The sequence below is a fragment of the Diospyros lotus genome, chromosome 14 (genome assembly GCF_014633365.1).
Source record: "Diospyros lotus cultivar Yz01 chromosome 14, ASM1463336v1, whole genome shotgun sequence".
In the NCBI taxonomy this organism is placed as follows: Eukaryota; Viridiplantae; Streptophyta; class Magnoliopsida; order Ericales; family Ebenaceae; genus Diospyros; species Diospyros lotus.
This window is the reverse complement of record NC_068351.1, coordinates 3,070,048-3,089,874: the sequence shown is the minus strand read 5'-3', so window position 1 is coordinate 3,089,874 and position 19,827 is coordinate 3,070,048. Positions and strand designations below refer to the sequence as shown.

General features: G+C 35.0%; 2 protein-coding genes across 2 annotated transcripts; both read right to left on the bottom strand.

The window, feature by feature from the left end:
* Positions 1 to 854: 854 nt before the first annotated feature.
* LOC127790804 (uncharacterized) lies at positions 855 to 2,176 on the bottom strand. The gene has a single exon (XM_052320495.1). It carries the CDS (start codon positions 2,078 to 2,080, stop codon positions 1,163 to 1,165), a length of 918 nt encoding a protein of 305 aa, XP_052176455.1. The 5' UTR covers positions 2,081 to 2,176; the 3' UTR covers positions 855 to 1,162.
* Positions 2,177 to 5,058: 2,882 nt separating this feature from the next.
* On the bottom strand, positions 5,059 to 19,262 carry LOC127790803 (importin subunit alpha-9). The gene is made up of 11 exons (XM_052320494.1): positions 18,989 to 19,262; positions 17,962 to 18,181; positions 15,919 to 16,072; positions 14,904 to 15,006; positions 13,762 to 13,946; positions 10,199 to 10,278; positions 8,574 to 8,724; positions 6,841 to 6,922; positions 6,691 to 6,749; positions 6,307 to 6,612; positions 5,059 to 5,621 (listed from the first exon to the last, which is right to left on the bottom strand). The coding sequence occupies exons 1-11, from the start codon at positions 19,038 to 19,040 to the stop codon at positions 5,457 to 5,459; spliced, it is 1,557 nt and encodes a 518-aa protein (XP_052176454.1). The 5' UTR covers positions 19,041 to 19,262; the 3' UTR covers positions 5,059 to 5,456.
* Between the last annotated feature and the right edge of the window lie 565 nt (positions 19,263 to 19,827).

Genomic DNA, 19,827 nt, shown 5'->3' with positions numbered 1-19,827 from the left:
TCCTTAAAAAGAAATGATATACGACAATTTAAGCATATCTCGTCAATTTATAAAAGTTGTTTGTCAAATTCATTTATGGGTATAACATTTTTTTACCCTTATAAGATTGAGACCTTAAAATATTCAATATAGTTGTTTAAATATATATAAAATAGTATTAAGTAATATATATATATATATACAAAAATATTATTTGGACTCGAAATTATTAAACTTTGTGTGATATTTAGTCTTGATGGTTTGTATATTCACTTTTATATATATTACCATAACTTATCATTAATACCGAGTATCAACGTAAAATGTCCAAATAACATGTTTGATATATACATATATATATATATATGTCTATGGGTTTTGTGATCTTATCCAATGTGAAAGAACCAATATATTGGTCCTCTTACTAAATATTCTTGTCCATTGTGAAATGAACAATGGGGCCATGTAGCTATCACATTCAAATCTTCGATCATTGCTCTTTTGGACTTGCATTTTGATTCTTCAATGTTGCTTCTGTTTGTGAAATGAACACTTCACCAGCACCCATTACAAACCAAATTAAAGAAGCTCTACGGAATATACCCACCATTGGTTTCTCTCCCTCTTTCCTTCTTTTCCTTTATTAGGGCTGGTTGGTGGGATTACGATAAAAGATTATAATGACTTTACTTATAAATTTCTAGATTAGGGTTTTTGATTCTTCTACCCAACACATCAAAAGAAAGAAAAAGAAAAATCCCAAATGCTCCAATTAGAGCAAAGAAAGAGGAATAAAGACTTATATTCAGATACCCAAGAAGGGTGAAGTGTCTGTAGAGTGCATGAGATGCACTTCAAATTCATTATCTTTCCAAGTTACAGTATAAGATTCAACTTACAGTTATATATTACCATTTGCCAAAGACCCAGAGATTCCCTGCAATGCAAAACTATATGGTTCCGGTAACAAAAGAAGGGAAACTCAACTCAAGCCGGTAAAGATCTTCAATAAATTATAACAACTCAAGACGATGATAAGTACATCAATTATCTATTTAGGAGTGTACAAAGTAGTACTTTTTTGTCTATTTGGGATTCGGATCAAATACAAATACTTGATCCTTATACTCAAAACAAGTGTTGATTCCGCCTAATGTTGATTCAATCGGATCAATTAGTTTGATCACAAACTTGGAAGGCAAGTCTCCGCAAGACCCAACCGTCTCTGATGCCAGACTCTCGCCGGCTCTGATTTGCACCTTGTCAGAGTCAGCGGCCCCGTCTTGGCTTCTTGGGGAATGATTTCTTTGGCTTCTCCATTGAGTGAACCTTCGAATTCTCTCGAACATTCCGGATTTTCTTGCTTTTCTGGATCCGTCCGCGATTCCAAGGTCGAATCTTTACAATCCAGTTCCCTGTTTTCTTCATTATTAGCCTCCACTGTTTCGGCGGCCGAGCCCCAGAATCGGCTCGCCAGAGACGAAGATCTGTACGGCGCAGATCGGCTCCGAGTCAAGAGCAGCGCGTTTTTAGGCGGGGAACAACGATAATTGAAAACCTCGGATTCTGCTAATTTAAGTTTGGGCTCGGGTTCGTCAACTGCTTCTTGTTCTTCGTCGTCTTCAGTGGCATTGGCTCTGTACTCGCCAGCTCGATTGGGCTCCATTTTCGACGAATCGTCGCGAACTACGGCTCTCCGACAACACCCGGGCCGGAAAAACCAGACCCATTTGCGGTGGGCGGTCGTAACGGGTCTGGGTCGGGGCCGCTTGCCGGAAAGGCCGCTGGAAAAGGGAGTGGCTTTGAGGCCGCAGCAAGAAGAACAGGGAACGGCGGCGGAAGCTCGTGGACGGCGGGAGGTTTGAGTGGCAGCGGCACGGACTTGGCCGAAGCAAGTGACTTTGGGGGAAGTCGGCTCGGCCTGTGTTTCGATGGCGGCCGTGGCGGCGGCGTTGTTCCTGCGGCGGACGAACATGGGGCTGGCACGCGACCTGCCTCTGCTTCGGCTGGCAGCATTGGTACGAAGAAACTTCATCGTTAATGGCGGCTGAAACCTCTCCGTCCTGCTTGGACTGGACATCGCTTTCGTCCAAACCTTCATCTCTCTCTCTCTCTCTCTCTCTCTCTCTCTCTCAGCTTCTCTCCCTGTCTCCCTTCCCCCGGGTTTTCTTCATGGCTTGGGAAGATATCCCTCGTTGCTATATTTTTCTTTCAATTGTTGACAACTTCGACACCCTGCAATTACCAATTTTTGGGGGGTAAATTATGTAAATTTATTAAACATGTATAACACCACTATCACAAATTAAAAAATATTACTATAACCCCCTCATTATGATGCTAATTCCTCTGTTTCTTTCATTTGTTTAATTAATTAAATAATTTATGGGAAAGGATTGGTTGAACTTTTAATTATTGCACGAACGGGTGAATCAGATTTTTTCTTTTTATATTGAAGGCAATAATTAGAAGCCTTCTTGTGATGTATTCTTTCTTTACGATAAGTGGAGGGTGAAATTGAGGGGGGGGGGGGGGGGTCTAAGCGTAATTAACAGTCTCTTTGGGACCCTAATTAATTAAATTTTTTTTTTTTTTGGGGCTAAGTAATTAATTAATTAATTATCTAATAATGAATGAACGGTGGAGGGAGGTGGGTGGCTCATGGCTGGCTGGACCACTCACCTCTTCCTTTCTGTCTTCTCCCGTTAATGTGATAAATCATGCAGTCCTTCACATACATACCCAGTAAGCTCCCTCCCAATCTATTTATCCACAACATTCTTCAAGGTCTCAAAATTGTTTCTAAATATTTCTTTTATTAAATATTACTTTCATTCATAAGTGTCTGTCTCACATGTTGAATTGCCTCTTCCCATTATGTGTTTTTTTTTTTTATTATTATTATTTAATTTTTTTATTTTTTTCAATAATACCTATAAATTCATATTTTTTAATCAATTTAATTCTAATACTTTATTCTTTTTTCGTATAATAATTTCATTGTTTCGATTATACATTTATATTTATATTTTTTAGTCAATTTAACTCTTACACTTTAGTGCATAAAAAAAATAAAAATAAAATAAGATAAGTCAATTTAATTTTTTTTACATGTTGAAATATAAAAGTTAAATTAATTTTAAAATATAAATATATAATTAAAATATAGTAATTAAATTAATTTAAAAATATTATTAAAATAATAAAAAATATATAAAATTACATGAATTAAAATTTAGATTTTGCTATGTATGCGCCACCATGTTCAAGTGTCTTTCATTCCCATTCCCATTGTGCACATATATATATATATATATATATAAGTGGAGGGGGATGACAGAAGGGGGGAGATCTTGGAAGAACCCACCAAGAAGGCTACACATACTACTGCTGAAAAAGCTTGGGGCAGCACCAAGCTGTGTCCATGGCCACTTGCCATAACTGCCCCCTGCAGCAGGGCTCAAAGCTGCAGCCTGCAGTAGAGCAGATAGATACATAGATAGATAGAGAGAGAGACAGAGAGAGAGAAAGCAACCTCACAGTCACAGTGGGAGGGAGGGAGTGTTTTGGAATTATGCTGCTAACCTCACACAAAGGCAAAGTCAACTTAGGTTGCAGGCAGGCAGGCTTTCTGTTTCTGGCACTCAAAGAAAGAAAGAAAGAAAGAAAGGTAGGAAGAGAGGGCTCGACGACCAACACAGCCACAGCCACAGCCAGAGTGGCACGGAACATACTACAAAAGATGGATGGATGGATGGATGGATATCTAAGGGAGGGAAGGGAGGTCCAAGTAATAATAATTATAAGCTTTTCGAACTTTGGAATCTCCCAATTAAGGGGGGGACAAGAGAAGAGATAAAAGAAGCAAAAACAAAGTGAAGACGTACAGCTCCAGACACCCCTCCACAATGAAGATGCTGCTATTATTTGTTTTGTTGGACGAAATTGTTATTTAAATATTTAAATTTAATATTTAATATAAATTATTATCATAACATTAAATTTAAGTATTTAAATAATTTTGTTTTATTTTTATTAAAATTGGTTTGCAATTGCATAACCAGATCTAATAAGATTATTTTTAAGTTAATATCAATAAAAATGGCTAAATTTATATTTTTATTTATATTTTTTTTATGATCACTTAAATATTTTATTATTTCGATTATATTCTTATATTTATATTTTTTAATTAATTTAATTTTATATTTTAATTTTTTTTCATGTGACAAGCTAATTTTTTTATTTTAATTATACTTTTATACCTATATTTTTAAATTAATTTAACTCTTATATTTTAACGTATAAAAAAATTAAATTAACTCATCTTACATTACTTTTTTTATATATCAAAATAACAAATTAAATTAATTCAAAAATATAAATTTAAGAGTGTTGATCACTGTTCGTATGCCTCAACAAATCCTTGCAAGATTTAAACAACCCAATAGCAAAGAAAAACGCAACGAAAAAAAGAAATAGCAGATAAGAATACAAAACCAAATAACACCGAACAGAAAAAAAATACAAAAGCCAACAAAAAAACAAAAAAACACACATACACACAAGAATACAAGAACTTACGTGTTCGGATTCGAATTGAATACTATTCACGACAAGGGTTGAAACTTCTAATCAATCCACTATCAAGAACAACCAAAAATACAACGAGTACAAAAACTTATCACGAAATACAAGCTCAATCCCAAAACATCAACCCAACCTCTCACCCTCAGATATCTCTCTCCCATATTTACTGTGATTTACACAATAAGAAATAAAATAGGGTTAGGGTTTTTCACGAAGATTCTTGCTCTCATCTTTCTGCTAGGATCGAATGTCGACGTTCCCAATTCTGTGAGGATATTTATACGCGGGCCAAGGGACAAAACTGGTATAAACAAAAATGCCACTTAATTGGACTTGGGCTTGGGCTGTTGGGCTGCAGGCACCGACAGCCCATGACCCATTTTATTTATAAACCCAAAAATACTTTTGAGTCGCTCATTCTTAACAAGTGTAATTAAAATAAAAAAAATTAAATAATTACACACAAAAAAATATTAAAATACATATACAAAAATATAAATCTGGCCCAATAAAAATAGGTAAGTGGGGTTCAAATCTGTTCAAAGTCAGTCTTCCAGTAGAGTTGTATGTACTTATCCGATGCGCATAATTTGTGAATTATAACACATACCCAATACACCTAAACAGAACCAGCTTTGCTTTCATAAGCTGGCGTTCAAATTTCTAAATTCTGGACAAAAAGCATATGGCTCCAGAAAGAAAAACCTTAGCTAAGATCCGTGCTAAGAAAGTCTCTCAATACACTACACTCTATTATAACAAGATACACAGTTGGAAAAGCTTTACTTGACATGCTTACATTTACATGGCAGGATATGGGGAGGATCTGGCAGCCTGCAAAATTCGAAATCTATGCACCAGTCTCTTCGTGTCATGATCCTCCTCTTCTACTCATGAAGCCCATAGTCCTCCCCAAAGTACTTGTCAACTAGCTCATTAGCCATGTTTCTGAGGTTTTCATTTTCATGAAATTGAAATCTTTCCATGGCCTCAATTCCGTCCTCTCTCTCAACAAGCTTAGGGCCCTCACCCTTGGGTATCCCCCTCAAGACCTGGGATTAAACCAAATTCATTGCTCATATCATAAATCATGCGGGAACCAAGCGTCGTGCTCTACTGATGCGACAAAGAAAAAGAGGGTTTAATAATACGCGGAAATTACCATTTCTAACCATACCAGGAAAAATAAGAAACATGTATTCTGACAAACATATTGGGGAATTACCAAAGGAAGAGAAAAACTGAATCTTGTCAGATGTGACATGAAGGGGATTTTGGGATGCCTAAATAATCAGAAGGGCACAATCAAGGAATTTTTTTTTTAAAATACTACCATTTAAAAACTTCTTTAAAATATATTACAGCTTTCAAAATTAATAAAATATAAAAATATTACAAATCCCTCTTAAGTTAGCGTCCATGGTGTATTAATGCCAACTAGCCGCATGAAACTCACTCCTAAGAGAGCAACTCATTGGCCATTTTAGCAGCACAAAACTCCCTACTGGTAGGGAGTTTCGTGTAGTTAAAATGGTCGCCCTTGCACATCAGGGATGCTGACTGGGAGAGATCATACCACTTTTGTAAACAGTTCAAACCTGTTAAATAGGTTTTAAAATTGTAGTATTTGGAAAAAAAAAAAAAAAATCCAATCAAGAAGACAAGAAACAAGAAATGGAAGCGCCATTGCTAATTAATATGGTCTATGAACCGAAGGTTAAAGGATGATTTGCTTACCAGCTCTATGAACTGGAGTCCCAATCTTGCTGCCTCAATATCAGCAGACCTGACTAAATCTATAAACCCAGGAAGACATCCTCTGCCAACAAGGGAGACCAAGTGCTCCAGGATCAAGTTTGGCCTCCCAGAACCTTCAGATGGAGCAACACAGAGGTTGCCCAGAACGTATGCTATTTCCTTTTTTATGTCAAACGGTGCTGTTGAAAGTAACCGTAACAAAATTGGAATCGCTTCACTTGAATAAATCAAATGCTTGTGTTCAAGAGAACCAGCTGCGATGTTAGATAGCACCCAAGCCGCTTCCTAAACAAATGGCAAAGCTCCCATTAAGAATGTTAGATCAATGTAATATCACCAAACAATAAGTTCTGGCAATAGTACCTTTTTCAAGACCCGATGCTCACTTTTCAAACAATTAATTAGTCCGGCTATGAGATGATCTGAAACATTATATAATGTTAGCTTTTAATATAGCAGAAACAGACGAATCTGAACTTTCTCCTCCCACTAGAGAAAAGGTGACAGACTAGCCTGTGATTCCATGTCCCGCAGCAAGGACAGCATTGATTGTGTGAGCGTCACCAGCCACAAGATTACCTAGACTTCGCAGCACCTAGAGCAAAACAAAAGATTCAGCCAACAAGCATTTCAAAAAGAATTTACAAAACAATTTTAGTTTCATTTATCATTTGATGCATACACAAATTCACATACATGTCAGGCAACCACTATATAACATTACTAACTTCAAAACCAATTCATTGTCCGATCATATCCTCAAAATGCATTCTGCGGAATGCTTCAACCATACAAACTCTTCTAAACTGCTCCTCTATCTACTACACGAAACCCATGATTAGCACAATTATCTGCTAGATGTTCAATATGATGATCATTCCTATAAAAATATAGGTGACAGTGTGATGTTAACAGTAGCAATATTGCATCCATGATCCATCATAACAGAGTGGCCATTATCAAGGTTATAATAAGTAACATATTCATCAGTAATGGTGCATGTTGCCTTTATGAGCAGCTACTATTGCAACTTTTACCATGTGATAACTTAATCTAGTAATAAAAACCAATAGATACATAGTTGTTAAAGTTACTTAAAAGTGCATTAACTAACCTAAAGTTGAAGATCAAAATTTGATATCACACTACCATTTTGGATGGCAAGAAACTGAAATGTAAAGACATTAGGAAAACATTTCAGAAGTGATAAAAGGAATTTAAAAATACATAAAAACATTTATGTCCAGACTAATTTACTTCTTTTTGATCCCTCAGGAAAGACTATGCTTCTTGCCTAAGGTCTCCTTCACTTAGTTAATTCAGAAAATCTATTTAAACCGGTTGTTTTCACTTTTCACCACATGCTAGAACTTAAAGCATTAAGCTGATCGGCATAATAGAGACAAGAACAGATGGTGGGCGAAAGGAAAATATGTTAACTGCCACCAGTAGTAGCCCCTTTGTAGTTCATGATACTAATGAGCTTGACATGAAATCTATCACTTACCTTGGAAAAAAAAAAAGACATGAAATTCATCTCGACAAAATCTCAGAGAAAAGTTTTACATAAAATGTAGAATGGCATGCCAGACTCAACAAAAAGGGATTTAAGAAAAAAAAGGCAATTTTCATAATCTGATTTCCATGTGCTATCAAATACTTAGATTGCGTTCTCTTTACTTTTCAATTTTCAGTTTTGAATTCGTTTTCGATTTTCTGTTTTGGTAGTCTGTTTTTAGAAAATTAAAAACGCATTCTCTTTGTTATTTTGAAAAACTATTTCTCCAAACAGAAAATTAGAAAACATGTTCTCTTTGAAATTTTGAAAATAATTTTTTAATAATATTTTATTCAATAAATTTGATTATTCAGTAAATTAAAAATATTTAATGTTAATATATTATTAAAAAATATATATACATTTAAAAGTTAATAAATTTTATAATATTTTTTCCATTATAATAATAAAATATGTTTTGAATTTAGAATTTATTTTGAATGAAAACACTCAAAACAAAAGTTGCTTTGAGTTTCCTTCACAAATTTTTTTTTTGTTTTCAAAAATGCATTTTTATAAACAATAAAGAGAATGCGTTTTCATTATTTTAGAAAATCGAAAACTAAAAATAACTTGAAAACAACAAAGAGAACATAGCTTTAGTAGTTGCAGATTTTCACAATATTAATTGCACTACTCACTAAAGAAGCCACAAAAAGGCCAGTTAGTTATTTATTCAGCATGTTACCGGAATGAGCAATTGCAAGCTATTTGATGTTGCGAGTCTTTCCACTAGTAATCCAAGTAGATCGCTCTTCACGAACATGCTGGTAGCAACATTTGAGAGGGCTGATAGATAAACAACCACCCATGCTATTTCTGTTGCCAGCTCCTCATCACTGGTTTTAGCCATAATTGATTACAGTAAAAAAGAAAAAGAAAAAGAAATAAATGTGAAAATTTAAAATATGAAAAAGAAATACATAGGGAACCATTTTAATTCAGCATACATGAAACAAGGAAAGCAAACAAGAACCGTTGCACAGTTGAACTGTAATGAGCTTTACATGGAAAATTGACAAGGATATAGGGGCTTGAAAGCATTTGATTCCTTGTTTTTCAGATAATTAAATTACTTTGGTTACATATCCTGATCAATGTTGTGCAAACTAGTGCTTGAAATAGCCATTCTATTGCCAGCATTTAGCAAGATATCTCTCTGCCTCAGGTTATTAATTAAAGATTAACCAAAGCAATAATAAACGTTGAGTGCTCTCTCTCCATAAACTACCAATAAAGTTTGGGAAGAATTCAGCAGGAAAAGGGAGAAACCAAATGCAACTTATAAATGCAGCCAGCTGGAGGTAGACGACCAGCCTCCGACTATCTATTTTGTATTTTTTTTTTCAGTGCTTTTATTTTTCTGCTTCGTGCAGCTTTCTGTGCAGTGCATATTTTTGTGTTGTTTCTTTGTTAGTTCTGTGCAGATACCACTTCTGTGTGGCTTTCAATTTCAGAAGTTTGATTTTTTTTTCCCTTCCAATTCTTTGTTATTTCTTTGTTTTCTGTAATTCAAAAAATTTATTTTTTTTAAGATTTGTATATTCTTCAACATGTTAATTTTCTATTATGAATTAAAAAACTGAAAGACCCTAGGCCTGTTCGCCGGGCCCAAAACAGCCTCTCTGACACCTTTACCCTAGTCTGTCCTCGTTGAAGCAGCACAGGCCGTTTGAAGCAGCACAGGCCGTTTGACACCTCTACCTAGCTTGTCCTCATTGAGTAACTTTCACACCATTAGAAGCTAGGTTGCACATAAACGGATACAATATAGAATAGAAACAGGAAAACAGCATTTTCCAAAAAAGTAGGAAACGAAAACACAGGAGAAACAAGTAAATAAAAAATATATATATGGGGCCTTTTTGTAAATATAATTTTTAACATAGAAAATTATAAAAAATAGTTATTCAATTCTAAAAATAAACATAAATTCCATAATGCATTCAAACAAATTCTGAAAAAAAAATTAGTTAGAGATGTAAAGAGTTTCGTCTATAACTTGGTTAGAGATGGATCTTTCCAATATTTCCGCCTCTAACCTCTTTGTGAATGGAAACACATTCCCAATATTTTTCTAATATTACAAAACGGCCCTGAAACGTTTTTGGCTTTTTTTGGTGTTTCGTTTCGAAAACGTTTCAGAAACATTGAAATAGTGCCCCCGAGACATTTTTGTGCATCATAGATTAGAAGTATTGTCCAATCAAGTTCCAAAATGCAGTCCAGAATCTTTTCATAGCTCTAATATAATATGCCTACTGTGCTTGACAGTAAATGATTCAGTGTAATGAAACATCATCAACCACTTACCCTTTTCTCAAGTGCCGAATAATTGCATCAAGTATCCCATCAAATTTTATAAGTTCTGTTGCAGCTGTTGGATCAGGCCCCTACATCCAAACGCATTGATGTTATATTGAAATTGAAATTTATAAAAAATAATCTAGGGAATGAAAGGAACTGCACAAACAAATCCATGAGATCAATATATACTGAGAGTTAAAGCACATATATATTGGTTAAGGCCAAAGCCAGTAAACCTAGGATTAAAGATATGAAGTTATCTAAGATTGTTACTCCCATGTTAGGAGAGACAGGTTTTTTGATGAAGAAACTCTGTTAGCAGCATTTTGTTGCATAGGTCAAGCTGGTGAAGACAACTTAAAGACAAAGAACTTATCAAGTAAAAGTTTGTGCAGAAAGTTTTCTGATGCCACAACCAGCACAACTAGTGTTCCTACATAACTTTTGCTAGTTATCAAGGTAAAGTCATGAAGGTATATCCAACCCCTCAACATGACCCATTTCACAAGTTTTAGTTACAGTAAGGCCATATTCTTAACAAAAGATACCACCTGCAGCCTAAGAAATAGGACAGCACCTCTTCCCATAATGACCTCAATATATTACACAAGCGACGGTGTAACATTTTATACGTAATCACTTCTTCCTCTATTTGGTAACCATATATTGACATCAAATTTAAATCATTGCGTCAGCATGGATTCTATGCCTCACATGTTCTATTTTGTACCAATTCCAACATTGGCTAGAATTTAATTACAGCCCACACACTCTCCTCCACATCAACTTTATATCCATAACTTCCAAAGAAGATGAAATCTCCTTCATAAAGTTAGAAAGGAAGTCGAAATCTCCTCCAATTTAGTGATCAACCCTCCCGTGATGTAAATTAATTTAGTTTTTCTACTAGATGTTTTCTATATATAAGAGCTTAAACTTCCTTCTTCCATTTATGGTTGGCAATGAACCAACCCAATCAGGCTGAGTTACAACTTCAAGGCAACTGTTACAAGTCACAACCCAATCATTTCTGCTGGGTGTGGGATTGGCTAAACAAAAATATCAATGTTTTGAAAATCAGAGTGAGTTAACCAGCCACTGGTCATGGCCCAGTCTAAGTGGCCGGGAAGAAAGAAAAGCATATTCAACAAGGTTATCATTTTCATTTTTTGGTTGCAATTGTTTATTTTTTTATTTAAGTTCCAATTATTTCTTATATTTTGAAACATGGTTCGACCATCGTTTAACCAAATGGTTAGAAAACCAGACCGAGATATCAAATTGGAAAGAGAAGAAGCTCAAGGGTCAACGGTAGGATTGAGGTTAAAAAGGGATGCATTTTTATCAAATAAATAAATATATCATAACTAAAATTATGATATAAAATAAAAAATCATCACAGAATACTTAATAAATTTAAAAATGTATTAACATTGTCTTACAATTGTAAAAAGTTAATACAACAATATTAGTGCAAATTTATTATGAAAATAAAATAAAATTCAAGATCAAATATTTCAATTACAAATCAAAAATTACAAAAAGAAAACTATACATGCATTAATAAAATGATAGATGGTATCCAAATAGTTGATATCAACTCCTTCCAAATATCTCAAATTATTATTATATTTTCTAACATCTTAAATGAAATAGAAAGGCAACAAAATAAAATAAAACACCCAGCCAGTTCAACGGTCAATGGCTGGTTCTTTATTCAACCAGAGTTTTGCTGCCAACCAGGCCAGTTGTTGACTGGTTCTTGGTTTTTCTGGTGGGATCACAGAGTCCAGTTCTCAAAAGAATGGGTTTTAACTGTTGTCCTTTGACCATTTCCCTTCCCAGGTCAATATCTCAATCCAAATTCCAATTTTCAGAACACTCAAGAATACAAAACCTCACCAAAGCTTTCTAAAGAGAAAATTGTGGTTTATGTTTGGTTGAATCATCAGTAACAGAAGTCTGATGGTTCTGCATACAGAGAAACAACACTACTCGAATCACCTAATAGAATTATAACCAGAACTCTCCAACTAACTGAAAAAGGAAAGTGAATGCATATCAGGTTATATACATTGTCAGCATTAGGCCACCAGAGAATCAGATCTATATCTTAGTGATCTAGAACTAGAAGGGGGGAGCTAAGAATCATGTTATTAATATCCAAGTAGGCACCAAAAGATGACCTGAAGCGTAATATCATTTTCCATCAGTGCATTCTAGTTCAATTGAAGGATACAACCATGCACAGAAGCAGTACGGCCCATTTTTTGGTGGACAGCAAAAAGATATGGAACCAGGACATAAAGATTCAAGAATAAGAAAATCTAAATCAATAGGGCAGATAGTATAATAGGATGGAGCACAGGAACATGTAAAACGGCCTTAATATGAGAGACAAATAGATAGAACCTGTTCAGTTACTCAATCTGTATATTTGGAAAAGTACACAACCTCGACTGCAGCAAGATTAAACTACATATGCTGTCGAAAATTTGATTTTGACTAGAAAAATGTGCAAACTAACAATAAAACTAAAACGCAAAATTATACAGAAAGGAGATTTGAATATAGAAAATAGAACCGGAATGAGTGAGGTATGCCAAAGCAAATCTCCAAATTTCACCTCCCGCAATGGTGCTAATAGGATCAATGGACGTTGTCTCCCAAGATACAACACTTATTCCAAGAATTAGTACAACACAATATTAACATTGCTGGGCAAACCAAAAATTGACTGTACTCTTTTTCGCCAGAGAAAAGAAATAAGTGCAAAGTGCGCCCTAAAACACCCAATGCGACCTTTGCGACATGCATGTGCGGACTGAGGTGATGCGAGCTCCTTGAGCCTAGCCAAAGGCTAGACTAGAGTGCACCATAAGGAGAGTTGTACAAGATTACTTCACACTCAAGTGCAATGGCTTATAAACAAGTCTACCAACTTGTTTTTATTCCATGTGGGATTCTTTTCCCACACTAAAGGACACTTTATACAACAATAAGGCTTTTCCTATATTTGGGCTTTTTTAACGCGCCTAGTCTTGGAGACTTTTCCAATTCACACATCTAAGACCCATCTATCTATTACTGTCCCGACATTAATTTTGGCCCAATAAATTAACATCATTAATTCATTGACCCATTAATTCCAACAACATATTTATTAGATATTTGAAAAAAGGATAAATAATGTCCTTTTCCAAATAAAACTAGTAGCATCAGGAAGGAAATACATTATGTTCTCTTCCATATAACACAAGTGGAATTCTTAATTTGTAACATAGACTTTAGAAACAAGACAAGCTCATTTCAGCTTTGTCCAGTGTCAAAATCAGTCTCATAGAAAGGACTTTTAGGTTTCACGTATAAACTAAACTCTTTCTCAAGAACAGGCAAGTAGAGCAGAAAGGTTGGTTGACAGGCAGCCTACATGGAAGAATAAAACCACAGAAAAAGTCAAAAAAGTAATAAACCCATTAACTGTGAAGCTAACAAGTAATAAAGCAAAAGTTACAGATTACAAAAAAATAAATAATATTTAGGACCTATATTTGATGAAGGATTGAAACCTTAATTAAATTTGAAAGTGCCCATGCAGCCGTTCTCACGGTCGAACCCTTGTTTGGAAGCATCATTCTTGCAAGAGGTTGTAAGGCTCCTTGTGATAGGAGAATTTTTCTCAGCTCTTCTCCTTCGCCAGCAACATTTCCCACTGCCCATGCACATTGCTCGGCAACAGGCAAGGAGCTCTTTTCTACACAATAATTATCAGTTATAATTAGAGTAGCAAGTGGAAAATTATCCTGAACAGGTACTAGTAGATACTTATTGCAGTGTTCTCTAAATTAAGGAATAATCAAGTCTAATCAAATAAAAAACAAAATGACGTTCATGTTTATAACAACAACAATCATTTGTCTTAACCCCACTACATAAAGTTGGTTACTTGAATTTTAGCTCTCCAATCATCTCTATCCATATCCATATCATCTGTAAGACCATTTTATCCTATGTCAAGTTTTCCCATCAAGTTTCTTTGGCCTTCTCCTAACCAACTTGTGAAGATGACAAGGGAAGAGACAGGAGAAAAGGCCAGAAGGGGTAGTATATGGCGTCAGCCAAAAGATAGGCAGTCGAAGAGATCAAGTGAGGAGTATGAGAAGAAAAAGTGAGGTCAAAATGCCTTCAAATCTCTTCTTCTGTCTCCCTCTATCTTCTGATTAAAAAAGGGAAAAAAGAAAAAGAAATGAACAAGCATTTCACTCTTTCCTGTCCTCCTCTTTTCCACTCCTGTTACAAAATAGAGCTTAAAATTTCAATTCATTCAAGGAAAAGAAATACCAATTTATCAGTTTCAGGCACCTAATCCTAGCACATTCTAAAGATAATGCATTCTGGTTCATCTTATGTTAACTGAAATCAAACCGTGCATGTATCAGGGCCAAATCTGTTTTCTGCCAACCCCACTATTCCAAAAAATCAGCAGTTTATTGACCAAACAAGTTAAATTAGCTATGTAAGTAATGGGCCTTTTATTATCATAGCATCTCCATTAGTATCACTCTTAGAGCTGGAATAATTTTCCAGTAATAATTTATAAAAACAAGAAAGATATAAGAAACAATGAAATATATATATATATACATATAACAGAAATAAATCATATTTTGGTCCTTCCATTGTGAAGGTAAATGCAAAATCTATCACCAACCTCCAAGATGAGCAATGAGCAATGGTAAAGCAGGCAACAAAGCTTTAGTCTCTTCAGGCCTTCCTGCTGCTATGTTCGTAAGACACCAAGCTACTTCAAGTAACTGCCAGAACAAGAAACCCATGAGAAACAGAGAGAGGAAGCAGACCATCTTTCCAGATATGAGGGGGAAAAAATAGTAAGTTTTATGCTGGTGATGCTGATAGTCTTCAATTTGTCATAAGGTATATGGCAAACTTGCACCTCTTAAGGATGCTAGCCAAACCATAATTTAAGAACTGGCATAATGTGGCTACTCATATTTTCCGGGGAGTTAAGAGTTTTTAATGTTCTCTTCATACAAATGTCAATATACCAAGATGTGTCTTCTAAATTCTTCTTGATGCCATATAGTAATCAGACAAAAGATAGAATCACCAATGTAAATTGTAAGGTCCTATTGACATTAAAAGTAAACAAATAAATGTAATCAAAACTTTTCTGCACATAAACACGGATAAATCAAATAAGTTCTATATGGTGCTACTGATGTGCTTGCATATCCTAGATGCTTGCAAACCCCCATGAATTATAAACTTAAGAATCATTTTCAGGCTTTTAAGTTGATTCTGAGGTGCTCCAAGGTTACACTCTTTTTGCCAAATTTTAATATCATAGAGAATTTGGATTCCTTTGTTTCTGTGATGGACTGCAATTTCCTTTTCCCTCATATGTCATATGTCCTTCAGTTGCGCCCCTTTTGCTTACTGTTCATATAGATAACTTTAACTATAAAAAATGTAAGAAATTAATAAAAGCAAAAGAAAATTTTCTGGGACAAAACCATAAAGCATCATACAAGGATTGATATTAAGGGCAACTGGTGGGGCATGAGCATACTATTACCAACGTTTCTAGTCTCCTTATTGGCATTGCAATTGTCTTAGGTAAAACACTTTTACTTTTTTGAAGGCATGTTCATAACAGGGGGAAAAAACCTCAAATACAAATGCATGAACTATAACAATTATTAGACCTGTTCATCTGGTGAACCAAATGAAAGACACTGCACAAGGACAGGTAGAGCACCAGCTTTTAGGGCAGATTCAACAGGAGGGAATTCAGATTTTGACAATAAACGCCTTAATTCTCGAAGAGCGGCTATCCTTTTCTGCATTGCTCCTTTTCCCCTAACAGCCACACAATAAAGTAAGACCGTTGTTATGGAAAATTAGGAAAAAAAATGGACAGGAACCAAAAATTCAAACATTGAGGTTCGAGGACTAAGTATGATAACCAAATTTTTGAACAAACTATTTTGTGGTTCATACTGAACCAAGAGATGAATTATGAACTTGTAATAAAAAAAAAAAAAAAAGAGCAATAAGAAATTCATTTATCACCTGAAGTGTATGAACCTAAAGACAACAAAAATTCATTGAAGAATTGCACCAAAGGGTCATATATGAAACAGGGTACAGAAAATATAAAAAGGAGATTTTGAAGATATGAATAGAATGTTCTATACCTTCAAAGGCCTTACTATTACTCCCCCTCCCAATACTCCATATCACACAAAAAGGGACAACACACTAGCCTCTGCCTACACCCTGGACAATCTCCACTCTCAAGGGAAAATATCAAACACAATTGCCAACATCACCCACTACACACTGAGGATAGAGAACAAGAAACTCCAGACTTCCTTAATAATGAACAACAAAGAAGAAAATAATTTATTGATTCATTGCATTCCTTACACATTGAGCCCAATTACCAACTATATGTTGTTGAGAATCTCATTAAATTTTTAGTCATTAGAATAAAAATCAGTGAACAAGTCAAAAGGCCCCATGGGAGGAGCCCTCTCTCTCCCTGATCACATAAGGCCACAATGATTGAGTAAATGAAAAAGGGACCTTCAATTGACAGTTGGTGGATACACTTATCTTCCCCTCATCTAAACATATCAAAGTCATGCAACAAGTTTAAGAAAAGGCTATCTTGGATTTAATTTCCATGAATATTCTTTAACTATATGACACAAACAAACCCACCAAGAGGAACAGTGAAGCAGTCCCTCACTTGCACCTCCTTGAAAAAAGATATTTATCCCAGCTATCCAGCTCAAAATCTTGCCCAACAACCATTGCCCTAAAAATAGATAAAGCCATAAAAATAATTTCCCAATCCTGCATGGTATCTGTCTATATCATTAACACTAATTGCAAGGGTATTATACATGAGATTGAAGAAAGTCACCGGCTTAGCCTTTTATCAGTCATGTAATGCCTTTGCGGAAGGTACACATATTCTTGATATGCCATTGGCTAAAGCCGCTAAACAAAGTAGATTTAAACTCCAGTATGCTTCCATAAAGTTATACATTTACATAAAATACAAAAAAATTAAAAAGCATTCTGCATGTTTAGAATATTCATTTGAATACTAAAATTCCTTTGTGGTTCTCAGAAAATCTCAAAGAAACTGTTTTCCTGGATTGCACATTGCAGTTTTGCTGATTGAGCTTCCAGCACCATATGCCAATCACAATTGCTTTTAATTCTAAAAGTAGAAAGTGGTAATTCTCAAAGCATGCAAGACTGAACAATACCCAAGCAAAGGAAATTACAAAACATATGCTTAATCACAGATCACATAGATGCTAGAATTGAAGGGTCAACGTGGGAGAAGAACTTTTGCATATCCATGGTTACTGACTAGCTCATATGTGTTGAATTGTTAACCACCATTTGATTTAAGAGCTTAAACTACTTGATAGAGGATAAACTTGATCTTTTATATTATTTTTATTATCAACTTGTCCCCTCACATGCGGTTAGGCTTCACTATATAGCTGGTCGAAACATGTGCAACAATTTAAAAGATTAAGCTGTTAGATAGAGGATTAATTTTATCTTTTATATTATCATTTTTACTGTCAACAAGATGAATGAGTTGACAATAAGATGTTTATGCTGGCAAAAAGGTTATAAAGAGCATCTGACCAAGATGACACATATATTTCCAAATATATTTATTCCTTATTATCCTTTAAAATGAGTATATGCTCACTTACTGATACACGATGGCAAGTTTTAACTCTTCCACAGCTGAAGATGTCTGAGCATCCAGGACTGATTGCTCTTCATCAGTCATCATGTCTGTTTCCAGGGGAACAATATCATCACTGCTAACTCCAACTCTACACAGGCGCTTTGTTCGCATCAGTGCTTCCCTTCTTTCTTTTCCCACCATGACTGCTTGTTGCCGCCTTCGATGTGCTGCAACATTCCCAACTGAAGGCAACATACAAAATTAGCATTTCAAATGCAAACTAAACAGCACAGGAGGGGGGAGGATGACAACCATAGGTGAATTGTCTTTAGAAGGAAGATCATACATTTATTATGGCTATTGTCAAAATTGAAACTGATGCAAATATATAAATCTTCAAGCAAGTTTAACTCACTGGAAAATGTCAAAAAAGGGTTAAGGAATAAATCTGAAATCCTGCACTCCCGTCACATCAGACCCCAGACTAGTTGAAAATAAACACTCAAACACGCATGCTGTAACTATCTTTAGTTTTGATGAGTCCTAGTTTCCCAAGGAAACAAGACAATTAGTTTCCTTGGGAACTGTCAAATAGCTAACATTTCAACCCAAATTGCGCGACCTGTTACCAAGCTTCAATTCTCAGCCCTACATAAGCATCAGTAAAAACCTGCAGCTCGTTTTCAACTGAAAACTAAGAACGACACCCAAAATACACAATCGTCAGAACAAGCACGAAAATCCTAGTGCTGCTTTTGAGCTATGACTTTCCAAGCCAAAAACGAAAACCATAAGGGAAAATGAACTTGATCACGCGTCTCAACGAATACCCAAGCTGAAAAAAAAAAAAAAGACAAAAATCTAATGATGTCCTCCTCATTTCCTAACCCAACTCAAGCGTTAGAAACTCTCATTTCAATTCCTTTATTTTTCTTTTACTATTCTTCTTCTTTCGTATACCTATGTATACATGTGTATATGCATATATAGATAGAAAATATAGATACAGATAGAACGAGAGAGAGAATAGATAGAGAGAGAAGGAGTACCGGATGACTTGATAGGGTCTCGTCTGTGAGGAGTCGCCCCTTCGTCCGCCATTACTGGCCAACGGCGGAAGCTGCAACTCACTCTCAGCTGATTGCAGCGAACAAAAATCAATAGATGCAGCGAGCCTTTGCAGGAGAATGGAAGAACTGAAACTGAGAACGAACTCTTCTTCAGGTGAGAGAGCGAAATCAAAACGAAATCGAACCGAATCGAGAATCGATCTCTCGCGCGCGCTCAAACATCTATAAAGCGTACTGTCTGAGTCTTGAGTGTTGGGGCCGATTCATTCATTTACCTAGCTCACCCAGCCCTGTTTGGTCGCTCCCAGTTCCGTATTCTATCCGCGTATTAGGTTTTCCTGGTATTAATTATGTTTGGATCAAATTGCGAAATAATTTATTATTTCAACCCTAAATTCTAAATCCTATATCTCATTGCATGAAAATACCGAACCGGTGTCGTTTTAATATTTTTGAAATGTTTCTTATCCCAAAACACTAACAAATATTTAAAAAAAAATATTTTCAAGTCATTTCCATAATTTTAAAAATATTTTAATTTTATTTTATAATATTAAAAACGTGTTACTATTCTATATATTTCATATAACAACTTATTTATGTTTGTTTAAATGAATAATATAATTTATGTTTTTATTTGATTAAATATATTTTTTTATAATTTTTATATTAAAATTATATTTACAAAATACCTTTATATTTTATTTATTTACGCATTTTTCTGTATTTCGATTTCTTATTTTTTAAAATATTATTTTTTCATTTCTATTTCATATTATATCCATTTTCAATTTTCATTTCTATACAACCTAAATCTA

Excerpts from the sequence above, each read along its gene's own strand:
- LOC127790804 (XM_052320495.1), bottom strand. The coding sequence starts at position 2,080 with ATGAAGGTTTGGACGAAAGCGATGTCCAGTCCAAGCAGGACGGAGAGG.
- LOC127790803 (XM_052320494.1), bottom strand. The coding sequence starts at position 19,040 with ATGGCGGACGAAGGGGCGACTCCTCACAGACGAGACCCTATCAAGTCA. Across the intron at positions 10,279-13,761 it reads CACTTTCAAATTTAATTAAG|GGGCCTGATCCAACAGCTGC; the intron begins GTTTCAATCCTT and ends GTTTGGATGTAG. Across the intron at positions 6,923-8,573 it reads GCTTGCAATTGCTCATTCCG|GTGCTGCGAAGTCTAGGTAA; the intron begins GTAACATGCTGA and ends GTTTTGCTCTAG.